The sequence below is a fragment of the Coregonus clupeaformis genome, chromosome 6, assembly GCF_020615455.1.
Source record: "Coregonus clupeaformis isolate EN_2021a chromosome 6, ASM2061545v1, whole genome shotgun sequence".
NCBI lineage: Eukaryota > Metazoa > Chordata > Actinopteri > Salmoniformes > Salmonidae > Coregonus > Coregonus clupeaformis.
The window spans coordinates 13,381,908-13,402,895 of NC_059197.1; the positions used below are offsets into that span (position 1 = coordinate 13,381,908).

A 20,988-nucleotide genomic window follows, 5' to 3' on the forward strand; every position below is an offset into this window, starting at 1 on the left:
ATTGTCATGCTGGAATACCCATCCACGACCCATTTTCAATGCCCTGGCTGAGGGAAGGAGGTTCTCACCCAAGATTTGACGGTACATGGCCCCGTCCATCGTCCCTTTGATGCGGTGAAGTTGTCCTGTCCCCTTAGCAGAAAAACACCCCAAAGCATAATGTTTCCACCAACATGTTTGACGGTGGGGATGGTGTTCTTGGGGTCATAGGCAGCATTCCTCCTCCTCCAAACACGACGAGTTGAGTTGATGCCAAAGAGCTCGATTTTGGTCTCATCTGACCACAACACTTTCACCCAGTTCTCCTCTGAATCATTCAGATGTTAATTGGCAAACTTCAGACGGGCCTGTATATGTGCTTTCTTGAGCAGGGGGACCTTGCGGGCGCTGCAGGATTTCAGTCCTTCACGGCGTAGTGTGTTACCAATTGTTTTCTTGGTGACTATGGTCCCAGCTGCCTTGAGATCATTGACAAGATCCTCCCGTGTAGTTCTGGGCTGATTCCTCACCGTTCTCATGATCATTGCAACTCCACGAGGTGAGATCTTGCATGGAGCCCCAGGCCGAGGGAGATTGACAGTTCTTTTGTGTTTCTTCCATTTGCGAATAATCGCACCAACTGTTGTCACCTTCTCACCAAGCTGCTTGGCGATGGTCTTGTAGCCCATTCCAGCCTTGTGTAGGTCTACAATCTTGTCCCTGACATCCTTGGAGAGCTCTTTGGTCTTGGCCATGGTGGAGAGTTTGGAATCTGATTGATTGCTTCTGTGGACAGGTGTCTTTTATACAGGTAACAAACTGAGATTAGGAGCACTCCCTTTAAGAGTGTGCTCCTAATCTCAGCTCGTTACCTGTATAAAAGACACCTGGGAGCCAGAAATCTTTCTGATTGAGACGGGGTCAAATACTTATTTCCCCTCATTAAAATGCCAATCAATTTATAACATTTTTGACATGCGTTTGTCTGGATTCTTTTGTTGTTATTCTGTATCTCACTGTTCAAATAACCCTACTGTCACGTAGCGTGCAATCTCTATTGCACGCTACACTGCCCTTTCCCACCTGGACAATAGGAACACCTATGTGAGAATGCTGTTCATTGACTACAGCTCAGCGTTCAACACCATAGTCCCCTCCAAGTTAATCACTAAGCACAGGACCCTGGAACTGAACTCCCCACTCTGCAACTGGATCCTGGACTTCCTGACGGGCCTTCCCCAGGTGGTAAGGGTAGGTAACAACACATCTGTCACGCTGATCCTCAACACGGGGGTCCCTCAGGGGTGCATGCTCAGTCCCCTCCTGTACTCCCTGTTCACCCACGACTGCGTGGCCGCTCACAACTCCAACACCATCGTTACGTTTGCTGACGACACGACGGTGGTATGCCTGATTAGCGACAACGATGAGACCGCCTATTGAGAGGAGGTCAGTGACCTGGCAGTATGGTGCCAGGATAACAACCTCTCCCACAACGACAGCAGGACAAAATAACCTATCTTGGACTACAGGAAACAGAGGGCCGAGCATGCCCCCATCCACATCGACAGGGCTGTAGTTCAGCGGGAAGAGAGCTTCAAGTTCCTCTGTCCACATCACTAAGGAATTAACAGGGTCCACACACACCAACACAGTCGTGAAGAAGGCACGACAACGCCTCTTCGGCATGGGCCCTAAGATCCTCAAAAGATTCTACAGCTGCACCATTGAGAGCATCTTGACTGGCTGCTTCACCGCTTGGTATGGCAACTGCTTGGCATCTGACTGCAAGGCGCTACAGAGGGTAGTGCGTACGGCCCAGTACTTCATTGGGGCCAAGCTTCCTGCCATCCAGGACCTCTATACCAGGCGGTGTTAGAGGAAGGCCCTAAAAATTGTCAAAGACTCCAGACACCCTAGTCATAGACTGTTCTCTCTGCTACCGGTGCACCAAGTGTGGAACCAACAGGACCCTGAACAGCTTCCACCCCCAAGCCATAAGACTGCTAAATAGTTAACCAAATAACTACCCAGACTATCTGCATTGACCCTTTCTTTACAAACAGTTTTGAATCATCACATACGCTGCTGCTACTGTTTATTATCTATCCTGTTACCTAGTCACTTTATCCCTACCTATATGTACATATCTACCTCAACTACCTCGTACCCCTGCACGTCGACTCAGTACTGGTACCGTGTGTATACAGCCAAGTAATCGTTACTCATTGTGGATTTATTTCTCGTGTTATTATTTTTCTATATTTTCCTCTCTGCATTGTTGGGATGTGCCTGTAAGTAAGTAAGTAAGTAAGTAAGCATTTCACTCTTAGTCTACAAGTTTCAAGTTTTAATGTCACATGCACAAGTACAGCAAAATGCCTTTCTTGCAAACTCTAAACCCAACAATGCAGTAATCAATAACGGTGTAATACTAGAAATAGAAAAAGGAACAAAAACACAGGAGAAATAACAAGAAGAAGAAGAACAGGGTGAAATACAGGAGAAATAACAAGAAGAAGAAGAACAGGGTGAAATACAGGAGAAATAACAAGAAGAAGAAGAACAGGGTGAAATACAGGAGAAATAACAAGAAGAAGAAGAACAGGGTGAAATACAGGAGAAATAATAAGAAGAAGAAGAACAGGGTGAAATACAGGAGAAATAAGAAGAAGAAGAAGAACAGGGTGAAATACAGGAGAAATAACAAGAAGAAGAAGAACAGGGTGAAATACAGGAGAAATAATAAGAAGAAGAAGAACAGGGTGAAATACAGGATAAATAATAGGAAGAAGAAGAACAGGGTGAAATACAGGAGAAATAACAAGAAGAAGAAGAACAGGTTGAAATACAGGAGAAATAACAAGAAGAAGAAGAACAGGGTGAAATACAGGATAAATAATAAGAAGAAGAAGAACAGGGTGAAATACAGGAGAAATAAGAAGAAGAAGAAGAACAGGGTGAAATACAGGATAAATAATAATAAGAAGAAGAAACAGGGTGAAATACAGGATAAATAATAATAAGAAGAAGAACAGGGTGAAATACAGGATAAATAATAATAAGAAGAAGAACAGGGTGAAATACAGGATAAATAATAATAAGAAGAAGAACAGGGTGAAATACAGGAGAAATAAGAAGAAGAAGAAGAACAGGGTCAAATACACCTGTTGTTTACGAAGCAACAAATACTATTTGATTTGATAGCTAAAGATAATGTGACTTGTTTAGAGGCAGTAAGATTTTTTTGAATGTAATGTCAGTAATCTATAAGATGTTAGATTGTGACCTGGATCTCTTGATCGCACTACTCTGCAGAAGAGGAGTTGATTGAGTTCAGTGGATAGATTAGCATGGCGTCATTATGTTTATCTACATCAGAGGGCTCTTTCCCAGTCTCTCTCTTCTTCGCTGGTAAATTAGGCCCTGTGTTAGACTAGCTTCCTGTCCAGCAGGTGTCCTTACACATCAAAGCTGCCTCACACTACAGAAACAGGAGATAGGCTCCTGCCCTATGGGCTGTTCTGGCTCGGACAATGCTTTCTTTACAGCGCCTTCAGAAAGTATTCATACCCGTTGACTTATTCCACATTTTGTTGTGTTACAGCCTGAATTCAAAATGTCTTACCCATTTACACACAATACCCCATAATGACAATGTGAAAACATGTTTTTAGAAATTGTTGCAAATGTATTGAAAAGGAAATACAGAAATATTTCATTTACATAAGTATTCACACCCCTGAGTCAATTCATGTTAGAATCACCTTTGGCAGTGATTACAGCAGTGAATCTTTCTCTAAGACCTTTGCACACCTGGATTGTACAATATACTTTTTAAAATTCTTCAAGCGTTGTCAAGTTGGTTGTTGATCATTGCTAGACAGCCATTTTCAAGTCTTGCCATAGATTTTCAAGCCAATTTAAGTCAAAACTGTAACTAGGCCACTCAGGAACATTCCATGTCATCTTGGTAAGCAACTCCAGTGTATATTTGGACTTGTGTTTTAGGTTATTGTCCTGCTGAAAAGGTGAATGAGTCTACCCAGTGTCTGGTAGAAAACAGACTGAACCAGGTTTTCCTCTAGGATTTTTCCTGTGCTTAGCTCCATTGCGTTTATTTTTTATCCTGAAAAACTCACCAGTCCTTGCCGATGACAAGCATACCCATAACATGATGCAGCCACCACCATGCTTGAAAATATGAAGAGTGGTACTCAGTGATGTGTTGGATTTGCCCCAAACATGACGCTTTGTATTCAGGACATAAAGTAAATTTCTTTGCCACATTTCTAGCAGTTTTACTTATTGCGAACACGATGCATTTTGGAATATTTGTATTCTGTACAGGCTTCCTTCTTTTCACTCTGTCATTTAGGTTAGCATTGTGGAGTAACTAGAATGTTGTTGATCCATCCTCAGTTTTCTCCTGTTATAGCCATTAAAAGCTGTAACTGTTTTAAAGTCACTATTGGCCTCATGGTGTAATCCCTGAGCGGTTTCCTTCCTCTCCGGCAACTGACATCCAAAGTGTAATTAATAACTTCACCATTGCAAAGGGATATTCAATGTCTGCTTTTTTTTTTTTTTTTTACCAATCTACCAATAGGTGCCGTTCTTTACGAGGTATTGGAAAACCTCCCTGGTCTTTGTGGTTGAATCTGTGTTTGAAATTCACTGCTCGACAGAGGGACCTTACAGATAATTGTGTGTGTGGGTTACAGAGATGAAGTAGTCACTCAAAAATCATGTTAAACACTTATTGCACACAGAGTCCATGCAACTTGTTAAGCACATTTTTACTCCTGAATTTATTTAGGCTTGCCATAACAAAGGGGTTGAATTCTTATTGACTCAAGACATTTCAGCTTTTCATTTTTTATTAATTTGTAAAAATCTGTAAACATAATTCCACTTTGACATTTTAGGATATTGTGTGTAGGCCAGTGACACAAAATCTCAATTTAATCCATTTTAAATGTGGGCTGTAACACAACAAACTGTTTAAAAGGTCAAGGGGTGTGAATACTTCCTGAAGGCACTGTGTTACGTTTGTTTACATCAGAGGGCTCTCCCATGTCTCTTCACTGGCAAATTAAAAATGTCAGCTTTTCTGTTCTTTTCGAAGAGTCCTACTCCGCCAGCACCTCGCCTACTCAGGATTGTGTTTTCCATTCTCCAAATGAGGCATTTCATCCATATCTGAACACAGACACAGCTACAGTTAGTAGGAAAGAAACCATTGATAGAAGACATGTATTGTGGTTCTACTTCTTTCTCTATGTGTAGGATGGGCAGAGTTGGTCTTTGGATCTTTCAAGCAGCTCTTCAATACAAGACAGTGAGTCTCACTCTGAATAGGGCTTAAGGAAACTGTTGCTTAGCCAAATGGCACCCTATTGTCTATTAAGTACACTACTTTTGACCTGAGCCCTATGGGATACCCCTGTACGGAAAAGGGAGCCATTTGGGACGCAGCCTCAGTGTGTTGTATGTCACTGCTGCAGGAGAACATCATGTTAATTTTTTAAAAATAAAACACGAAAGCATTAGGTGAGATGTGAGAGGTGGCACTGGGGATTATCCGTCTCCTCTTCAGCGTTGGAGAGAAGAGCGGTGCCACTGGGGATTATCCATCTCCTCTTCAGCGTTGGAGAGAAGAGAGGTGCCACTGGGGATTATCCATCTCCTCTTCAGCGTTGGAGAGAAGAGAGGTGCCACTGGGGATTATCCATCTCCTCTTCAGCGTTGGAGAGAAGAGAGGTGCCACTGGGGATTATCCATCTCCTCTTCAGCGTTGGAGAGAAGAGAGGTGCCACTGGGGATTATCCATCTCCTCTTCAGCGTTGGAGAGAAGAGAGGTGCCACTGGGGATTATCCATCTCCTCTTCAGCGTTGGAGAGAAGAGAGGTGCCACTGGGGATTATCCATCTCCTCTTCAGCGTTGGAGAGAAGAGAGGTGCCACTGGGGATTATCCATCTCCTCTTCAGCGTTGGAGAGAAGAGAGGTGCCACTGGGGATTATCCATCTCCTCTTCAGCGTTGGAGAAGAGAGGTGCCACTGGGGATTATCCATCTCCTCTTCAGCGTTGGAGAGAGAGAGGTGCCACTGGGGATTATCCTTCTCCTCTTCAGCGTTGGAGAGAAGAGAGGTGCCACTGGGGGTTATCCTTCTCCTCTTCAGCGTTGGGAGAAGAGAGGTGCCACTGGGGATTATCCATCTCCTCTTCAGCGTTGGAGAGAAGAGAGGTGCCACTGGGGATTATCCATCTCCTCTTCAGCGTTGGAGAGAAGAGAGGTGCCACTGGGGATTATCCATCTCCTCTTCAGCGTTGGAGAGAAGAGAGGTGCCACTGGGGATTATCCATCTCCTCTTCAGCGTTGGAGAGAAGAGAGGTGCCACTGGGGATTATCCATCTCCTCTTCAGCGTTAGAGGAGAGCGGTGCCACTGGGTATTATCAAATCAGATTGTATTGGTCACATACACATATTTAGCAGATGTTATTGTGGGTGTAGCGAAATGCTTGTGTTCCTAGCTCCAACAGTGCAGTAGTATCTAACAATTCACAACAATACACACAAATCTAAAAGTAAAATAATGGAATTAAGAAATATATAAATATTAGGACGAGCTATGTTGGAGTGGCATTGACTAAAATACAGTAGAATAGAATACAGTATATACATATGAAATGAGGAAAGCAGTATGTAAACATTATTAAAGTGACTAGTGTTTCATTATTAAAGTGACCAGTGATTCCATGTCTATGTATATAGGGCAGCAGCCTCTAAGGTGCAAGGTTGAGTAACTGGGTGGTAGCCGGTTCCTCCCTGTAGGCTGTCTCGTCATTGTTGTTAATCAGGCCTACTACTGTTGTGTCGTCTGAAAACTTGGTTCAGTTGGAGGCGTGCGTGGCCACACAGTCATGGGTGAACAGGGATTACAGGAGGGGGCTGAGCACCACCCTTGTGGGGCCGCTGTGTGGAGGATCAGCGAAGTGGAGCTGTTGTTTCTTACCTTCACCACCTGGGGTGGCCCGTCAGGAAGTCCAGGACCCAGGAAGGGAGGAGCAAAATGGAGTCGTGATCTGATTTGCCGAAGGGAGGGCGGTGGAGGGCCTTGTAGGCATCACAATCACACCATGAGTAGTTAATCATGAAACATACACCACCGCCTTTCTTCTTCCTGGAGAGTTCTTTGTTGTACTGAGAACCCAGCTGGATATATGGTCGGGGACAGTATATCCGGAGAGAGCCATGATTCCGGGAAACAGAGTATGTTACAGTCCCTGATGTCTCTCTGGAAGGAGATCCTCGCCCTGAGCTCGTGGTCAAAACATGTTTTGACCATGACAGTTTACAATCAATCCAGGGTTACTCTAAGCAGGTTAGTCACCTCAACTTGCTCAATTTCCACATTATTCATTACAAGATTTAGTTGAAGTCCAGGGTTTAGTGAATGATTTGTCCCAAATACAATGCTTTTAGTTTTTGAAATATTTAGGACTAACTTATTCCTTGCCACCCATTCTGAAACTAACTGCAGCTCTTTAAGTGTTAGTGTTACAGTGAATTCACTCGCTGTAGTAGCTGACGTGTATAGTGTTGAGTCATCCGCATACTTAAACACACTGGTTTTACTCAAAGCAAGTGGCATGTCGTTAGTAAAGATTGAAAAATTTAAGGGGCCCTGGGGAATTCCTGATTTTACCTGGATTACTGAATGTTGGAGACTAGGCTTCCATTAAAGAACACCCTCTATGTTCTGTTAGACAGGAAACTCTTTATCCACAATATAGCAGGGGGTGTAAAGCCATAACACATACATTTTTCTAGTAGTAGACCATGATCGATAATGTCAAAAGCCGCTCTGAAGTCTAACAAAACAGCTCCCACAATCTTTTTATCATCAATTTCTCTCAGCCAATCATCAGTCATTTTTGTGTAAGTGCTGTGCTTGTTGAATGTCCTTCCCTATAAGCGTGCTGAAAGTCTGTCAATTTGTTTACTGTAAAATAGCATTGTATCTGGTCAAATACAATTTTTTCCAAATGTTTACTAAGGGTTGGTAACAGGCTGATTGGTCGGCTATTTGAGCCAGTAAAGGAGGCTTTACTATTCTTGGGTGGTGGAATGACTTTTGCTTCCTCCAGGCCTGAGGGCACACACTTTCTAGTAGGCTTAAATTGAAGAAATGGCAAATAGGATTGGCAATATCGTACGCTATTATCCCCAGTAATTTTCCATCCAAGTTGTCAGACCAAAGTGGCTTGTCATTATTGATAGACAACAATATTTTTTTCACGTCTTCCACACTCACTTGACGGAATTCAGAATAAAATAGTTTGTCTTTCATAATTTGAGCAGTTATACTTGGATGTGTAGTGTCGCCGTTTGTTGCTGGCATGTCATGCCTAAGTTTGCTAATCTTGCCAGTGGGTTTTGTGATGATTTGATGAATAATGGAGCTGAGTTTGCCTTTTATCCCTATATTTAATTGAAGGTGCTCCAAAGCTTTTTACTATCATTCTTTATATCATTTATCTTTGTTTCATAGTGTAGTTTCTTCTTTTTATTCATTTTAGTCACATGTGTTCTCCTAGATATGGATACTGCTTTAAAGCAAATTTCTGCAGCATTAATAATGATGTGATCAATACATGTTGATGGTTTCATTCCTGTGCTGTTTATAATTACCATGGTAGGTTGACTGAATAACTGAACCAGTTTGCAGGTACTGGTTACAGTTTGAAGCTTTTTCTTGAGTGGGCAGCTTGATGAAAGCAAGTCAATATTAAAATCACCCAGAAAATACACCTTTCTGTTGATACATTACCAAGCATTTCACCCATATTATCCAGATACTGACTGTTAGCGCTTGGTGGTCTATAGCAGCTTCCCACAAGAATGGGCTTTAGGTGAGGCAGATGAACCTGTTGCCATATTACTAACATGAGATCCTCTCTAAGCTTTACATTAATTTGGTTCTGAATATAAACATCAACACCTCCACCATTGGCATTTCTGTATTTTCTGTAGATGTTATAACCATGTATTGCTACCACTGTATCATCAAAAGTATTGTTTAAGTGAGTTTCAGAGATAGTCAGAATATGAATGTCATCTGTTATTAGCAAGTTATTAATTTCATGACCTTGTTTCTTAAGCTACATACTGTATGTTAATGCGGGCTATTTCTAGCACTTTTCTGGGATGCTTGTTTGTTTTCATTGCTTTACTGGGTAAGCTTAGCAGAAGTAGACATGCTCATCTTATTTATTTTTGAGTTGATAGTGCAGGGTGAGCTGCACACGGTGGACTTCCTTCTAGGGCACACCGCCTCAGTGCTAACAGTATAACTCTGGTTCATAGGCACATGATTGCTGCATAGAATAGCTGTAGGATCAACAGAGGCATTCAGGGCAGCAAGAGGGACATAAATTAAGGTTCTTTATATGCTCTCTGCTACAACAGCTCTCCCAACTGGGTCCCAAATGGCACCCTATTCCCTACATAGTGCACTACTTTTTACTATGTCCAATAGGGAATAGGATGCTATTTGTGACACAGCCATGGTCTGCAACAGCTATTCTGTCATGGGTTTGGTCTGTCAGCACGCTGAGTCATGGACAAATTAGGGATAGGCATTTAAAATTATTTCAGTATTCGAATAATATCATGATTTTCGGTTATGCGGGTAGTTGAAATACATGTGTTTTAAATAACCTTTTTTTTTTTGGGGGGGGGGGAACTTCAATGGATACTTGCTCGTGCGACTCGAGACAGCCGGTGCGCTGCGCTCTGACAGTCTGTTTGTGGCACGTAGAGAGAGAGAGAGAGAGAGAGAGAGAGAGAGAGAGAGAGAGAGAGAGAGAGAGAGAGAGTAGCCAAACTGACTCGCGCTAGTTAGAGAAACTTGTTGCTGTTATTGATCATACTATCTGCCTGTATTGTCTGCATCAAGTTGTTGTAAAGAAGCTAGCTAGCTACATCAGCCAGCTAAGTTAGCCAGCTAGCTAGCTAAAGTAGCAAGGCTAATTGAGGCTGTTTTGCTGCGCTCCCTGTCCAACGTCTACAACAACTCCATTCATATGAAACAACTGCCAACCTGTTGGTTGATCATTGTAGCCTACTCCTTCTCATTTAGCCAACTTAATTCCGAAATTTTTATTTCACTTCATTTGCTACAGCGTTGCTGTGATTAACTGACAATAACAACAAGCTACACCTCTGAAACTGCTGTTTTTATTCAAATGTAAAATGCAATGTCCTTGTAGCCTATGTAGCAATGTCACATAGATCATTTAATGACATTTTAGCCTATTTTCTTCCTCAAACATGAATGTCAATTTGGATATTCAAATAACCGTGCTCATCCCTGAGAGAAATTATAAAACCTGATCCTTTGTGGTAGCTATGAGATGTGAATAGGCCCTTAAGAATTACAAGTATAACTGCTAATATCTCCCCTAACAGTTTAGCAAAATAGTTTTGCAGACAGAAAGACAATTTAAATCTCTAATTCTTCTTAGATTGTTTGGCATATGGATTTAATTTGATTTGTGCTACCTCAGCTGTGTTGGCTTCAAATAAAATCTAATCAAATTGTATTTGTCACATGCGCCGAATACAACAGGTGTAGACCTTACAGTGAAATGCTTACTTACAAGCACTTAACCAACAATGCAGTTTTAAGACGAATAAGTGTTAAGTAAAAAATAGATAAGTAAAAAATATAAATAAAATAATTAAAGAGCAGCAGTAAAATAACAGTAGCGAGGCTATATACAGGGGGTACCGGTACAAAGTCAATGTGTGGGGGCACAGGTTAGTTGTGGTAATTGAGGTAATATGTACATGTAGGTAGAGTTAAAGTGACTATGCATAGATCAAAAACAGAGAGTGGCAGCAGCGTAAAAGGAGGGGGGGGGGGACAACGCAAATAGTCCGGGTAGCCATTTGATTAGATGTTCAGGAGTCTTATGGCTTGGGGGTAGAAGCTGTTAAGAAGCCTTTTCTTAACCTAGACTTGGCGCTCCGGTACCGCTTGCCGTGCTGTAGCAGAGAGAACAGTCTATGACTAGGGTGGCTGGAGTCTTTGACAATTTTTAGGGCCTACCTCTGACACCGCCTGGTATAGAGGTCCTGGATGGCAGGAAGCTTGGCCCCAGTGATGTACTGGGCCATACGCACTACCCTCTGTAGTGCCTTTGTAACCGGTGTGAAATGGCTAGCTAGTTAGCGGTGCGCACAAGTAACATTTCAATCGGTGACGTCACTCGCTCTGAGACCTTGAAGTAGTTGTTTCCCTTGCTCTGCAAGGGCCGCGGCTTCTGTGGAGCGACGGGTAACGGTGCTTCGAGGGTGACTGTTGTCGATGTGTGCAGAGGGTCCCTGGTTTAAGCCCAGGTAGGGGCGAGGAGAGGGACGGAAGCAACACTGTTACACCTTGCGGTTGGAGGCCGAGCAGTTGCCATACCAGGCAGTAATACAACCAGTCAGGATGCTCTCGATGGTGCAACTGTATAACTTTTTGAGGATCTGAGGACCCATGCCAAATCTTTTCAGTCTCCTGAGGGGGAATGGGCTTTGTCATGCCCTCTTCATTACTGTCTTGGTGTGTTTGGACCATGATAGTTTGTTGGTGATGTGGACACCAAGGAACTTGAAGATCTCAACCTGCTCCACTACAGCCCCGTCGATAAGAATGGGGGCGTGCTCAGTCCTCTTTTTCCTGTAGTCCACAATCATCTCCTTTGTCTTGATCACGTTGAGGGAGAGGTTGTTATCCTGGCACCACATGGCCAGGTCTCTGACCTCCTCCCTATAGGCTGTCTCATCGTTGTCGGTAATCAGGCCTACCACTGTTGTGTCGTCGGCAAACTTAATGATGGTGTTGGAGTCGTGCTTGGCCAGGCAGTCATGGAGGGGACTGAGCACGCACCCCTGAGGTGTCCCTCAGCGTGGCAGATGTGTTGTTACCTACCCTTACCACCTGGGGGCGGCCCGTCAAGAAGTCCAGGATCCAGTTGCAGAGGGAGGTGTTTAGTCCCAGAGTCCTTAGCTTAGTGATGAGCTTTGAGGGCACTATGGTGTTGAACGCTGAGCTGTAGTCAATGAACATCATTCTCACGTAGGTGTTCCTTTTGTCCAGGTGGGAAAGGGCAGTGTGGAGTGCAATAGCGATTGTATCATCTGTGGATCTGTTGGGGCGGTATGCAAATTGGAGTGGGTCTAGGGTTTCTGGGATAATGGTGTTGATGTGAGCCATGACCAGCCTTTCAAAGCACTTCATGGCTACAGATGTGAGTGCTACGGGTCGGTAGTCATTTAGGCAGGTTACCTTAGTGTCCTTGGGCACTTAGCAGACGCTTTTATCCAAAGCGACTTACAGTCATGCGTGCATACATTTTTTTTGTGTATGAAACAACTTTACCACTATGGTGGTCTGCTTGAAACATGTTGGTATTACAGACTCAGTCAGGGACAGGTTGAAAATGTCAGTGAAGACACTTGCAAGTTGCTCAGCGCATGCTTGGCTTGACATTAATTCCATGCCAAATCAATCGTACCACATGAGTATAATTATTTAAGTCTGTTCCTGGAACAACAGTGCAATATCTTCAATGCTTTTCTCTCTTTCACACCAGTCTATAGACCGGTTAGCTGACAACATCACGCTTCAATGGGGCAGAAGCCCAGCTAACAACAAACATTCCCACTACTTTGGAGAGCCTTTCCTTAAGTCTCATTAGGTCATTAACTCATGTTTTCATAGGACTGTTCCTGTGATGTGCAAGGAATGTTTCCAAGAGACCATTCCCTTATTGTCAAATAGTACTTACCCAGAACATGGTTACCATGTTCTCAGAATTTAAAGATTTTAATGTACTAGACACGTTTCATGGGAACGTTGCAAAAACATTGTGTCCAGTTTTCTGTGGGTCAGGAGAATATTCCATCAACATCCCACCAAACATAAACAGAACATGGTTGCAATGTTCTCAGAACATAAGATATTAATGTTTCTAGACAGGTTTCATGGGAACGTTGCAAAATGATACTCCTGATGAATCACTATGCTCAATTTTATTGATAGTTGTATAGTTGTCTAATGTTGGTGGGGCATATTCACCTTTTTTTAATGGTACTCCTGAATCACTATTTTCAATAAAGTTGTTTCAGATCTTCACAAGTGCCTAGGGAGGAGGGTTTCTTCTGGACAGGGCCTAACTATACTGACCCAATAAGCACATACCCTAGAGATATCCCTTATTGGGACAGTGGTTAGGGTGTTCATCATTGGTGCTGGTGGCCTGGGTTCGAGACCCGCTAGGGGAGTCACCCAACTGTCACATTCTTAGCAATATTTGTTAATGTCATTTTTTGACAACAGTTACAACACACTTATCTGATATAATTAAAATGAGTTTCAGATTTGGAATCTGTAGGATGGTAAACAACTACTTCAAGGTCTCAGAGCGAGTGACGTCACCGATTTGAAATGCTACTAGTGCGCACCGCTAACTAGCTAGCCATTTCACACCGGTTACAAAGGCACTACAGAGGGTAGTGCGTACGGGCCCAGTACTTCACTGGGGCCAAGCTTCCTGCCATCCAGGACCTCTATACCAGGCGGTGTCAGAGGGAGGCCCTAAAAATTGTCAAAGACTCCAGCCACCCTAGTCATAGACTGTTCTCTCTGCTACCGCACGGCAAGCGGTACCGGAGCGCCTTGAGTACAAATTATGATCACATTTCCACTACCTCTCATAAATTATTAGTATTTATTAATTATATATAGCTGAACATCTCGCCATGGTCTTTTTGAAATCCAAATCACATACTATGTATATAATTAATTTAAACGTTCCAAAATGGATGTAGTAGCTGAAGATTTTCCTTTAACATATTGCAATTTCTGTGATTTGTCCCAAGTGATTCTGTTGCAATTTGTCTGTTTTCTTTTTTTTGGAGATGGAACTCTGTGTTTTGGTGTAACTGGCATCACCATTTTACACATTTTAGTCATTTAGCAGACGCTCTTATCCAGAGCGACGTACAGGAGCAATTAGGGTTAAGTGCCTTGCTCAAGGGCACATCGACAGATTTTTCACCTAGTCGGCTCGGGGATTAGAACCAGCGACCTTTCGGTTACTGGCACAACGCTCTTACCCACTAAGCTACCTGCCGTTGCTTAAATGTCAAATGTGAGAAAGTACAGACATGCTACTGTAAATATACAGATTTTCTGATATTCTGAGAATTTGGCCGCCATGTTCTGAGTACGTTTTCCATCGGAAGCAGCACTACCACCTGGGCCATGTTTCAGAAACAACTTAGGAATGTTCCGGAGAGAAATGCAATGACGAGAGCTGATGTTACTCCTAATCAGAGACACGTTCTACGTGTTCTACGTGGTCTATGTGGATTTCAAAAAGATGATAGCTGAGCATCTCAAAGAGAACTCTCTATCTATCTATCTATATATATATATATAGTTAGGACCTGTCCAGAAGAAACCCTAACCCTTTCTCCCTAGGCACTTGTGTAGATCTGAAACAACTTGATAGGTGTACGCAACAGGATGAATGCACTTTGAAGTTAATCTCAGCTCTGTAAATTTTTTTTTATTGATCATAGTGATTCAGTAGTATGATTAAAACAGGTTAACATGCCCCACCAACAGTATCATTTAAAACAGGTTGACATGGTCCATCAACATTAGAAAACTATACAGAAAGACATCAATGATGAGAGAATAGTTAAATTAACTGAAACTGACACAGACATGGTGGCGTATCAGGAATATCTGAATGCCGTTAATCACGAGGTTGTGAGTTCAAATCCCAGGTGAGGACATGTTGATTAATAATTACTGTATAAATGAACATGCATAATGTATGTCAAAGTGTGTCAAATATGTCAGTCGAAAACACTATGTTAAAAGCTCTGTGTATGAGTGAGTATCCCTAACATTGCCAAAAGACAAAGAGCTGTGACTGGATCAGTGGTTCACCAATCAGGGCCTTGATGGGCTTGGCAACAGTAACAAGGCGTGATGTGGATCAGTGGTTCACCAATCAGGGCCTTGATGGGCTTGGCAACAGTAACAAGGCGTGATGTGGATCAGTGGTTCACCAATCAGGGCCTTGATGGGCTTGGCAACAGTAACAAGGCGTGATGTGGATCAGTGGTTCACCAATCAGGGCCTTGATGGGCTTGGCAACAGTAACATGGCGTGATATGTAATATGTTTTTTTTTGGGGGGGGTTAGCTAGCAACAATGACAATAAGCTGCCATGTGGGGAATCGTAGATGGCTCGTTTCAGCTGGTTTTATCTGGTTCTTGATACCATGTCTTGTTTTGAGGTGTTTTGACTGATGTCATGACTTTGTCTAAAATTCGATAGCTATCTTACCAACTGTAATGATGTATTTGAGAGACAACAAGTGGTCATTGTGCAAATGAATTTATATTTTCTATAAACATCGGAGACAAAATATAGTTGACATGTTGTCAACAATCTAAGCCAGCCCCGTCTGTTTTGTTGCTTAACAAACAACCCGTCTATTTCTGCCCTAGACTATCAATACATCAGCCATCAGTAGGAGGGAAACACAAGGGGAGAGAGAGAGAGAGATCAATACACCAGCCATCAGTAGGAGGGAAACACAGGGGGAGAGAGAGATCAATACACCAGCCATCAGTAGGAGGAAAACACAAGGGGGGAGAGAGAGAGAGATCAATACACCAGCCATCAGTAGGAGGGAAACACAAGGGGAGAGAGAGATCAATACACCAGCCATCAGTAGGAGGGAAACACCAGGGGAAGAGAGAGAGAGAGATCAATACACCAGCCATCAGTAGGAGGGAAACACCAGGGGAAGAGAGAGAGAGAGTTCAATACATCAGCCATCAGTAGGAGGGAAACACAAGGGGAAGAGAGAGAGATAGAGATCAATACATCAGCCGTCAGTAGGAGGGAAACACAAGGGGAGAGAGAGAGAGAGATCAATACACCAGCCATCAGTAGGAGGGAAACACCAGGGGAAGAGAGAGAGAGAGATCAATACATCAGCCGTCAGTAGGAGGGAAACACAAGGGGAGAGAGAGAGAGAGAGAGATCAATACACCAGCCATCAGTAGGAGGGAAACACAAGGGGAAGAGAGAGAGAGTTCAATACATCAGCCATCAGTAGGAGGGAAACACCAGGGGAAGAGAGAGAGAGAGATCAATACACCAGCCATCAGTAGGAGGGAAACACCAGGGGAAGAGAGAGAGAGAGATCAATACATCAGCCATCAGTAGGAGGGAAACACAAGGGGAGAGAGAGAGATAGAGATCAATACATCAGCCGTCAGTAGGAGGGAAACACAAGGGGAGAGAGAGAGAGAGATCAATACACCAGCCATCAGTTGGAGGGAAACACCAGGGGAAGAGAGAGAGAGAGATCAATACATCAGCCGTCAGTAGGAGGGAAACACAAGGGGAGAGAGAGAGAGAGATCAATACATCAGCCGTCAGTAGGAGGGAAACACAAGGGGAAGAGAGAGGATCAATACATCAGATATCAGTAGGAGGGAAACACAAGAGGAAGAGAGAGGATCAATACATCAGATATCAGTAGGAGGGAAACACAAGAGGAAGAGAGAGGATCAATACATCAGATATCAGTAGGAGGGAAACACAAGGGGAAGAGAGAGAGAGAGATCAAGAGAGACGTAGATGGAGAGTGACTGTTATGACCAAAATAGACAGAATGAGTTCAAATGATTTTTTTAGCGCTCCCTCTCCTTTTCTCCATCCTCCTCTCCTCTCCTCTCCTCTCCTCTCCTCTCCTCTCCCTCTCCTCTCCTCTCCTCTCCTCTCCTCCATCCTGCCTCTCCTCTCCTCTCTTCTCTCCTCTCCTCTCCCCTCCCCTCCTCTCCCCCCCCCCCTCCCTCCTCTCCTCTCCCCTCCCTCCTATCCTCTCCTCTCCTTCCTCCCCTCCTCTCTGCGTAGTTACTAATTGCCAGTGGAACTGAAGGAAAGTGACACCCGTACCTACGTTCCTTCCTCCTGCCTGCCTTGGAGAGACTGATCAGGGGGTAGAGACAGACAGAGGAGGGTAAGGGAGAGAGAGAGAGAGAGAGAGTGTGGTGAACAGAAAACAGACAGAGAAGGGGAGAGACAGAACAAGCAGGAGGCGGCGGCTGATGTAAACAGATTCTTCTGTCCTCTTTATCTGTTCTTCTGATTACACCTCCATCCCTCCCTCCATCGCCTGCCTGCAGGACTGAGGTACAAGCAGTCTTACTCTGTTTTCTCTCTCTCTCTCTCTCTCTCTCTCTCTCTCTCTCTCTCTCTCTCTCTCTCTCTCTCTGTCTCTCTCTCTCTCTCTCTCTCTCTCTCTCTCTCTCTCTCTCTCTCTCTCAATTCTCAATTCTCAATTCAATTTAAGGGGCTTTATTGGCATGGGAAACATATATTTACATTGCCAAAGCAAGTGAAATAAACAATAAACAAAAGTGAGAAGAAACCAATTTAGAAACTAACTATTAGAAATTGACAGGAAACATTGCACTCAAAAAGGTTTAAAAAAGGTAGACATTTCAAGTGTTATTATCAGCTATGTACAGTGTTTTAGCAATGTGCAAACAGTTGTAGTACGAATAGTGGGGGAATATAAATGAACAGATAAATATTGGTGGTATTTACAATGTTGTTTGTGCTCCAGTGGTTGCCCTTTTCTCATGACAACTGGCCACAAATCTTGCTGCTGTGATTGCGTATTGTGGTATTTCGCCTAACAGATATGGGAGTTTATCGATGTTGGATTTGTTTTGAAATTCTTTGTGATCTGTGGGAAATATTTTTGGGTTGGTTCTTTCCATTTTGTCAAATAGTTATCTTTTTGCTTTCCCATAGTATGGTTGGGTGTGATTGTGTTGCTGTCCTGGGGTCTGTGGGGTCTGTTTGTGTTTGTGAACAGAGCCCCAGGACCAGCTGGCTGAGGGGACTCTTCTCTAGGTTCATCTCTCTGTAGGTGAGGGCTTTATGGTGGAATGTGTGGGCATCACTTCCTTTTAGGTGGTTGTAGAATGTAAATTATTTTCTGGATTTTGATAACTAGCGGGAATAGTCCTAATTCTGCTCTGCATGCATTGTTTGGGGTTTTCCGTTGTACACAAAGGATATTTTTGCAGAATTCTGCATGCAGACTCTCACTTGGGTGTTTGTCCCATTTTGTGTATTATTGGTTGATGGGTGGACCCCAGATCTCACAACCATAGAGGGCAATGGGTTCAATAACTGATTGAAGTATTTTTTACTAGATCCTAATTGGGATGTTGAGTTTTATGTTCCTTTTGATGGCATAGAAGGCTCTTCTTGCCTTGACTCTTAGATCGTTCACAGCTTTTTGGAAGTTACATGTGGTGTTGATGTTTAGGCCGAGGTAGGTATATTATTTGTGTGATCTAAGGCAACAGTGTTTAGATATAATTTGTTTTTGTCCTGGCAACTAGATCATTTTTGGAACGCCATTATTTTTGTCTTACTAAGATTTACTGTCAGGGCCCAGGTCTGACAGAATCTGTGCAGAAGATCTAGGTGCTGCTGTAGGCCCTCCTTGGTTGGGGACAGAAGCATCAGCAAATAATCAGCAAACATTTCCGAGTCTAGTAGGGTGAGGCCGGGTTCTGCAGCCTGTTCTAGTGCCCTCGCCAATTCATTGATGATGAAGAGTTGAAATGTTGAAGAGGGTGGGCCTTAAGCTGCATCCCTGTCTCACCCCATGGCCCTGAGGAAAGAAATATGTGTGTGTGTTGCCAATTTTAAATTATCTCTCCCTCTCTCTCTCTCCCCCCTCCCCCTTTCTCTCTCCTCTCACCTCCCTCTCTCCTCTCGATCCCTCTCTCTCTCTACCTTTCTCCGCCATCCCTCTCTCACCCCTCTCTCTCTCTCCCTCTGTCCTCTCCATCCCTCCCTCTCTCTCTCTCTCCCTCTCTCCTCTCCATCCCTCCCTCCCTCTCTCTCTTTCTCTCTCATATCTCTCCCTCCCCCTTTCTCTCTCTCTCGCTCTCTCTCTCTCCCACCCTCTATCTCTCTCCATCTCTCTCCTCTCATCTGTCTCTCGGTCTCTCGTCCCCTCTCCCTCTCTCCCCCTCTGTCTCTCACCCTCTCTCCCTCCTTTTCTCGCTCCTCTCATCCCTCTCTCGCTCCTCTCATCCCTCTCTCTCCCCTCTCCATCCACCATCCATCCATCCATCCATCTCTCTCGTTCTCTCTCTACCTCTCTCTCCCTTTCACCTCGCCATCATCCATCCATCCCCCTCTCTCTCATACCTCTCCCTCTCTCTCCCTCCTCCTCTCCCTCTCTCCCCCTCTGTCTCCACCCCTCTCTGTGTCTCTCTCTACCCCACTCTCTCTCTCTACCTCTCCCTCTTTCTCCCTCTCTCCTCTCCTTTCCATCCCTCCCTCTCTCTCTCTCTCTCTCTTGCTCTCTCTCTCTTCCTTCCTCTCTCTCGCTCTCTATCTGTAGAGTACAGAGCAGGTCGCAGCATTCTGCCGCAGTCTCCATGACATGAATCCGTCTGAGTGTGCCACAACCTCCTCGTCCCCCAGCTTGGACTCGCCCTTCCGTCCCCCTGCCACCGGCACCGCCAGCCGACAGCTCTCCGACGCCGACAAGCTACGCAAAGTAATCTGTGAGCTGGTGGAGACGGAACGCACCTATGTCAAAGTCAGTACTACCGTAGTATAATATAATGTATAATATAATACTATCTCTGCTGTGGGTGTGTGTGGTGTTTGTTGGGGGGGTTGTGGGAGGTGTCATAACTGGGTTATAGAATATAGAAAAGCAATACATATTATTGTATTATAACTGGGTTACAAAGAAGCTCTGAGATATCAAATACATAATATAACCTCAATACATATGTAATCTGATCTAACTAGAAACAGAGATCTCAATACATACAGTACCAGTCAAAAGTTTGGACACACCTACTCATTCCAGGCTTTTTCTTTATTTTTACATTGTAGAATAATAGTGAAGACATTAAAACTATGAAATAACACATATGGAATCATGTAGTAACCAAAAAACTGTTAAACAAATCAAAATATAGTTTTAGATTCTTCAAAGTAGCCACCCTTTGCCTTGATGACAGCTTTGCACACTCTTGGCATTCTCTCAACCAGCTTCACCTGGAATGTAATCTGACCTAATTAGAAACAGAGATCTCAATACATATGTATTCTGACCTAATTAGAAACAGAGATCTCGATACATATGTAATCTGATCTAACTAGAAACAGAGATCTCGATACATACAGTGCGTTTGGAAAGTATTCAGACCCATTCCCTTTTTCCACATTTTGTTACGTTACAGCCTTATTCTAAAATTGATTAATTGATTTTTTCCTTCATCAATCTACACACAATACCCCATAATGACTAAAGGAAGACAGGTTTTTAGAAATGTTTGCTAATTTATTAAAAACAAAAAACAGATACCTTATTTACATAAGTATTCAGACCCTTTGCTATGAGACTCGAAGGAATTGTCCGTAGAGCTCCAAGACAGGATTGTGTCGAGGCACAGATCTGGGGAAGGGTACCAAAACATTTCTGCAGCATTGAATGTCCCCAAGAACATTCTTAAATGGAAGAATTTTGGAACCACCAAGACTCTTCTTAGAGCTGACCGCCCGGCCAAACTGAGCAATTGGGGGAGAAGGGCCTTGGTCAGGGAGGTGACTAAGTGTCATGAATCCCGCTTCCTGAGTCGGTTTCTGCCTGAGTTGCCTGAACGCACCCTGTCTGGTTGCCGGGCGACGAAGCAAGGCGGGAGATCTCTCCATTAGCCGCACCTGCATCTCATCAGCTATCTGCACACCTGGTTCTGATCATCACCTCTCCACTTCATAAGCTCTGACCTGACATCCATTCCCTGCCGGATCATTAGCCATGAACATTACTCTCCCGGAATATTCACTCCACCTCTGCCTGATCGT

General features: G+C 43.7%; 1 protein-coding gene across 1 annotated transcript in view; it reads left to right on the forward strand.

Annotated features, from left to right (window-relative positions):
• Positions 1 to 20,988, forward strand: part of LOC121567684 (rho guanine nucleotide exchange factor TIAM1) — a 169,982-nt gene that overhangs the window by 132,683 nt on the left and 16,311 nt on the right. Inside the window, exon 18 of the mRNA XM_041877898.2 lies at positions 19,508 to 19,708. Within this exon, the coding sequence (XP_041733832.2) occupies positions 19,508 to 19,708 (201 nt within the window). The remainder of the gene's footprint in view (positions 1 to 19,507; positions 19,709 to 20,988) is intronic.